General features: G+C 62.3%; 1 protein-coding gene across 1 annotated transcript; it reads left to right on the forward strand.

Moving 5' to 3' along the window:
- The first annotated feature begins 3034 nt into the window (after positions 1-3034).
- Positions 3035-6327, forward strand: LOC141949948 (protocadherin alpha-2-like). The gene is made up of 3 exons (XM_074884135.1): positions 3035-5671; positions 5888-5940; positions 6154-6327. The coding sequence occupies exons 1-3, from the start codon at positions 3070-3072 to the stop codon at positions 6325-6327; spliced, it is 2829 nt and encodes a 942-aa protein (XP_074740236.1). The 5' UTR covers positions 3035-3069.
- Positions 6328-6828: the final 501 nt, after the last annotated feature.

A 6828-nucleotide genomic window follows, 5' to 3' on the forward strand; every position in this document is an offset into this window, starting at 1 on the left:
GTGTGTCACTGGGGAAGAACTGGAGGATGTGTGCTCAGCTGTGGAGATGCCGTTTCCCAGGGCTTGGGATAGAGGATTGCAGTAGAAAGCCTTGGGAAGACGCCCGGCGCACCGTGCTGCTTGCCTGGGATCCTCTCAGGACCTCCAGAAGCGCTGCATGTCCTCGTGCCTTGGTGTTCTCTGTACGGTTCCTGTCAGATGAGCAGACATCTGCCATACTCAGCTTGGAGCCCTCCCCTTGGATGGGGAATGGTGTTGGGCAAACCGGAGCTTTTCCAAATTTCAATCACATTTGGCCAGCCTTCTCTGAGCCTCTCCTTGGTTACCTGTCTGCTCTTAGTCCTGCTACAGAGAGGAACAAGTATTGTCTGTATACAAGACGATGTCAAACCTTGTGTTTCAATAGAGCAGAATGGGATATTTGCTTTTCTTCTCCTCTCACAAAAAACTTCCATCCATTTTTTTTTTCCTTCTCTCACATTGGTAACGTGGATGAAATGCCGACTGCTGAATTTTGGCAGCTGTTGGGTGGCAGTTTCGGGCAGTTGTCCATCAGTGTGGGGAATGGCTTTTCGAGTCTCCTGAGCTAAGGTTGACGTTGAGAGAATGTCCTTAGCTTTGAGGTGTCCCTCCTGCTTCCCCTGTGACAGAAGTGCATGAGGGGCACTGGGCATTGTCCACTTTTTGCAGAACATGAGCCATTTTCTCCTGTCCAGCTTCCCCAGAAACACTGATAATGTTAAGGGAAAATATCCTTGAAATCCAATTCCCCTCCCTGAAAATGTTTCATTTCTGAAGAAGCACCCAGTGATGCTCCAGGTAAGTCGCTCACACCTACAGTGGATGTGTTTGAGAGACAGATGTGCTTTTGTTCCTGCTCAGTTGTGGCATTTTCCTGTTGGATCGAGCGAAGGTTGCCTGGGTTGTAATGCCTGTAGGGTTGGAGCAGCAAAGCACCACTGCCTGCTCTCGTTCCTCTGCTGCTGCTTCCAGGCACGGTGGGAGCAGGCGGCAGCCGGGACAGGTGGAGGAGGGACCTTAATGCGTTTCTGGGAGTGGATGTGTTGGGCATCCAGAAGATGTTCTCAGTGAAAATGCCGCGGTGTTTCCTGGGTGGCTTTTGTTTGGCTGTGTGATGCGTGGATCATGCTAATGCTGAGAGATATTCCGTGGGGACCAATGCCCCTGGGTACGGAGGTTCTTGCCGTGTTGTTCTGGCAGAACCTGACTGCGTGAAAGGGGAAGCAAGAGCTGAACAGTCATTGCGCAGGTGGGAAATGAGTGAGGAAGAATAGTTCTTCCCCAAGGTACATGAAGAGTGCTGGGGAGCTGTGGTTGCCCCGTGCTTTGTGAGCCTTCCTGGAGGGTTGTCGTGGTGGGCTGTGATGGGTTCGAGTTCCCGACTGAGTCGGATCCTGTTTTATTAGATGTTGAAGTACCTGGGTCTTGGGCTTGTGTTTCAGAGGGTGGTGGATTGTGTTCTGATGTCACGGAGCTGTTCTTTGCCATGTGATTGCCTTGCTGTGTTATCTGCCGGGTCCCGGAGAGGACTGGAGGCTGAGGAGTGTGGCCTTCATCCTGAGGGGACGGGAAGTTGCAGGTGCATGGACCGTAGGAAGGTGCTAGGGAGGAGGAACGAGAGCTCTTGCCAAAGGGCGTGTCCCTCCTTCATGGTGAGCGTGGTGCAGCTATTTTTAAAAACGTTTTGGTAAAGAAGAAGTGAAGAGACAAGGGTGGAAGCAGAAGAGAAGGAGAGACAAAGAAAGGTCAGAGCGGGGCAAAAAGAAAAAGGCAGAGAGAAAGGAAGAGAGGAAAGAAGAGAGAAGAGAAAGGAGGAAAGAAATATAAAGGAGGAGTTAAAAAAGGAAGGAAAGGAAGGACTCCTTGCAATCAAGCAAGCAAGAAGAGATGATTGAGGAAGATTCCCAGCATGCACTGATGTTATCTCGAGATGCTGAATGGAGTTGAGGAACTCGGCATCCTCGGTACTGCGGTGCACTCTGCAAGGCTTGGTGAAGGGTGGTGAGGAAGAGGAAGGAGAGCTCTTTCCACGGGACATGTCCATGCTTCACTGTGAGCATGGTGTAGACATTTGGGAACATTTTAGTAAAGAAGAAGAACAGAAGAAGAGGGTAGGCAAAACTGAAACAGGGGAAAGAAGGAAAGAGAAAGGGAAGAGAGAAAAATGGTGTGAAAAATGAAATGGCAGAAGGAAATGCAGATGGAAAGGAAAAAGAGCCGAAGGACCGACACTATGCAAGTAAAAAGCAAGCCAGCAAGGAAGGAAGGAAGGACGATGACACGGAGGAGTGAGAATGGAACCGTAAAGGAGATGAGCGGCACGCACCGACCTGAGCTCTCGGCGCTGAACAGAGCTGGTCCCTGAGAGCCTCGGCCTTGGCTCGAGTCCCGCGCTCCGGCGCTGCTGCCCCGTCATTAGCGCCGATGGGTGCGACTCTGCTGGTCTCGGCCGCGGAGGCGGCGGCTGGTGAGCTGCGATCGGGGGGAAAGAAGAGAGAAGGGTGGAAAGAGAAGGGCAAGGGGCGGAGAGAGCGGGGGGCGGCAGGGCAAGCCCGAGCAGGAGAAGGAAGAGAAGAGGAAGACGGGAGAGAAGAAAGAGCGAAGAGAAGGAGGAGAGGGACGGTCGTGGAAAGAGACGAACCGAGTCGGAAGAGAAAGGAAGAAACGGTCAGGACAAGGGAGCGGGAGGCGGCAAGAGGAAAGCGGGCGAGGGCGAGCGAGGGCTGTGTGCAAGCAGAGAGCGCTGCAGGAGGAGAAAGCAAGAGCGAAGGAGCGGGCAGAAGGGCGGTCAGGGCCGGGAGAGGGGCTGAGCAGGTCGGGGCCGGCGGCGCGGGCGCTCGTGGGCAGCGCGTGAGGCGGCGGAGCAGCACACGGTGTCGCTGCAGGCTCAGAAACGGCGGCTCGGCTCGGGCGGCTCCGCCCCGGTGCGGCGGAGAGCCCGGCTGTGAGCGCGGGGGGGCGGCGCGGGGCGGGCAGGAGAGCCGGGGCGTGCGGGCGGCGGCGGGGAGCCGTGCGGGGCCCGGGCGGGTGCCGGCGGCGGCGGCGGCGATGGGCGTGTGCGGGGGCCCCGCGGTGCGGGTGCTGGTGCTGGCGGCGGCCTGGGCGCTGGGCGGCGGGCAGGTGCGCTACTCGGTGCCGGAGGAAGCCAAGGCCGGGACGGTGGTGGGCCGGCTGGCGCAGGACCTGGGCCTGGAGGCGGGCGAGGCGGAGGCGCGGCGGCTGCGGCTGGTGGCGCAGGGCCGGCGGGCGAGCGTGGAGGTGAGCGGGGCGAGCGGGGCGCTGGTGGTGAGCTCGCGGCTGGACCGGGAGGAGCTGTGCGGGAAGAGCGCGCCGTGCGCCCTGCGCCTGGAGGTGCTGGTGGAGCGGCCGCTGCGCGTCTTCCACGTGGAGCTGGAGGTCACCGACATCAACGACAATGCCCCGCTCTTCCCCGCCGCCCGCAGAAACCTCAGCATCGCGGAATTCACCACGCTGCCGGGCTCTCGGTTCCCGCTGGAGGGCGCGTCGGATGCGGATATCGGGACGAACGCGCAGCTCTCCTACACCCTCAGCCCCAGCGAGCACTTCTCCCTGGATTTACAGCGGAGTGAAGAATACCGAGAATCCCTGTTCCTGGTGCTCGCGAAAGCGCTGGACCGCGAGACGGTGCCCGTGCACCGGCTGGTGGTGACGGCGAGTGACGGGGGCCGGCCGTCGCTGACGGGCACGATGGAGCTGGTGGTGTCGGTGCTGGACGTGAACGACAACGCGCCCCAGTTCAACCAGTCGGTGTATAAAGTGCAGCTGCCGGAGAGCGCTGCAGAGGGGACGCTGGTGGCGCGGGTGAACGCGACGGACACGGACTTGGGAATATATGGAGAAGTGATTTACGAAATTGATACTTTTGTTCCTCCCTCGGCCTCAGAAGTATTCAACATCGATGCGAAAAGCGGGGAGATCCGTTTGACGGGTGCTCTGGATTTTGAGACAGTGACTTTCTACGAGCTACACGTTAAGGCGAAAGACAGAGGCTCCCCCCCGCTGTCGGGTCACTGCAAGGTGGTGGTGGAGGTGCTGGACGTGAACGACAACGCGCCCGAGGTGTGGGTGACGTCGCTGTCGGTGCCGGTGGCGGAGGACGCGCCGGTGGGGACGGTGGTGGCGCTGCTGAGCGTGTCGGACCGGGACTCGGGGGCGAACGGGCGGGTGCGCTGCGCGGTGTGGCCGGCGGCGCCGTTCGGGCTGGTGGCGACGTTCGCGGGCTCGTACTCGCTGGTGCTGCGGGAGGCGCTGGACCGGGAGCGGGTGTCGGAGTACGAGGTGGAGGTGCGGGCGGAGGACGGCGGGGCGCCGCCGCTGCGCGCCAGGCGCGGGGTGCGGGTGCCGGTGTCGGACGTGAACGACAACGCGCCGGCGTTCGCGCAGGCCGTGTACACGGTGCTGGCGCGGGAGAACAACGCGGCGGGCGCGGAGCTGGCGCGGCTGTGGGCGCGGGACCCGGACGAGGCGGGCAACGGGCGCGTGAGCTACTCGGTGTGGGAGGGCGGCGGCGGGGGCGCGGCGGCGGGCGGCGGGTGGCGGGCGGCGTCGAGCTACGTGTCGGTGGACGCGGAGAGCGGGCGGCTGTGGGCGCTGCAGCCGCTGGACTACGAGGAGGTGCAGGTGCTGCAGTTCGAGGTGCGGGCGGTGGACGCGGGGGAGCCGCCGCTGTGCGGCAACGCCACGGTGCAGCTCTTCGTGGTGGACGAGAACGACAACGCGCCGGCGCTGCTGCCGGCAGCCGGCGGCGGGCCGGGGCCCGGGGCCGCGGGCTCGGCGGCGTCGGGGCCGGGCTCGGGGGCGTGGTGGGCGTGGGCGGCGTGGGGGGCGCCGGCGGGGCAGGTGGTGGCGAAGATCCGCGCGGTGGACGCGGACTCGGGCTACAACGCGTGGCTGCGCTACGAGCTGTGGGAGCCGCGGGGGAAGGGCCCGTTCCGCGTGGGGCTGTACAGCGGCGAGGTGAGCACGGCGCGGGCGCTGGAGGAGGCGGACGGCCCGCGGCAGAGGCTGGTGATCGTGGTGCGGGACCACGGGGAGCCGGCGCGCTCGGCCACGGCCACGCTGAGCGTGTCGCTGGTGGAGGGCGCCGAGGCGGCGCTGGCGGCCGCGGGCTCGTCCTCGTCGTCCTCGTCGGGGTCGGGGCTGCGGGCGGCGGAGGGCGGCCCGGCGGCGGCGGCGGCGGCGGCAGCGGCGACGAACGTGTGGCTGGTGGTGGCCATCTGCGCGGTGTCGAGCCTGTTCCTGCTGGCCGTGGTGCTGTACGGGGCGTCGCGGTGGGCGCCGCGGGCGGCCGTGCTGTCGGGGCCCGGGCCGGCGACGCTGGTGTGCGCCAGCGAAGTGGGGAGCTGGTCATACTCGCAGCGGCAGAGCCGGAGCCTGTGCGTGGCGGACGGCGCGGGCAAGAGCGACCTGATGGTTTTCAGCCCCAACTTCCCGCCGCCGCCCGGCCCCGCGGCGAAGGAGACGCAGCCGGAGCCGCCCGCTCTGCTGGACACGGTCAGTGGCCCTCCCTCCTTCCCTCTCTCCCTCCCTCTCTCCCTGCCTCTCTCCGTCCCTCTGTCGCCTGCCGGCCCTTCCCCCGACGCCCCTTGCCCGCTGCCGCCCTTCTGGCGCGTCCCGTGCGCAGGCGCTGGTGGGAGCCGGGCTCATTCCGCGGGGCCTGCGGGCGGTGGGTGCGTGGCGGGGGCTGAAGGGTGGTGGTGGCACCTTTGCCTCTGCCCTCGCGTCCTCCCCGCAGCCCCGGGGCTCTTGCTGGGGCTGCGGGGGTGGGGGGAAGTGAAGGCGTTGCCGCCGCCCCCAGCAGCAGCAGTTCCCGTCCTCCGCTGGGCTTTGCTGTTGTGGGTGGCAGTTGTCGTCCCGTTCAGTCAAGTCACTGCCGCTTGCGGGGAGAGGTGCCACGACGTGGGCTTTGGGGCCGCTCTTGCTTGCTGATGTGTGGCATTTGCACCCGAGCTTGCTGAAGGAGTGCAGGACACGCCGGCTGTGGTGGTGATGGTCCCCAGGCACTCTGTACTGTCTTCTTACCGGTGCTGAGTGGGCTGGAATCAATTTTGGTTTCCTGTTGTTCCTTCTCCTCATCTCTCATCTCATTCTTTGATTCCCTCTGCATATCAGAAGAAGACAAGAATAGGAGATGATGTGTTTGTCTTGAGAACGGTGTCCCAGAGTGGGGAGCAGTGGTTGATCAGAGAAAAGCCTGAGGCGGGAAGGGCACAGAATGTTCCTGCCCAGGATCCTTTCCCAGGCTCCAAGGTTCTGCAGTTGGAGGCCTTCTGGATCTTGAGATAGTGTGTGGTACTGAAATGCCCACAGAGTCTCTTGAGGTTATGAAGATCTTGCAGCAGAGCAGTCCCTTGTGCTGCTGCCTGCCTGACGTAGGAATGTGTTGGTAAGGGGGGTGATGTGCAGACTTCTGAATCCTGTCTGATTGACCTTTTCCTTCTTGTCTTGAGAAAGGGGTTGTGGGAGGGTAGCGCTTCAGCCTGCTGTCCTTGTGTGGTGATGGGCATCCATAGCAGCTTCCACATCCATTGATGTGTCCATGACGGTTCGTTGCTTCTCCTCAGGTGGGATTTGTAAGTGGATGGTTTGAGGGGGCCGGTGTAATCTGTGTGTGTTTGATCACGCACTTAATACCTTGTCCTCGTGTCCAGTGTTTCACCACTGTGGCCATGAAGTGTGAGCCGTTGTCACTTTGACTTCATTCAAGGATGATTGTCCTTTGAAGAGACGTGATGCAAGATGACAATTGGGACTTTGGGGATTTTTCTCCTGTTGGTGCATTTCCTC

The sequence above is a fragment of the Strix uralensis genome, chromosome 14 (assembly GCF_047716275.1).
Source record: "Strix uralensis isolate ZFMK-TIS-50842 chromosome 14, bStrUra1, whole genome shotgun sequence".
Classification (NCBI taxonomy): Eukaryota; Metazoa; Chordata; class Aves; order Strigiformes; family Strigidae; genus Strix; species Strix uralensis.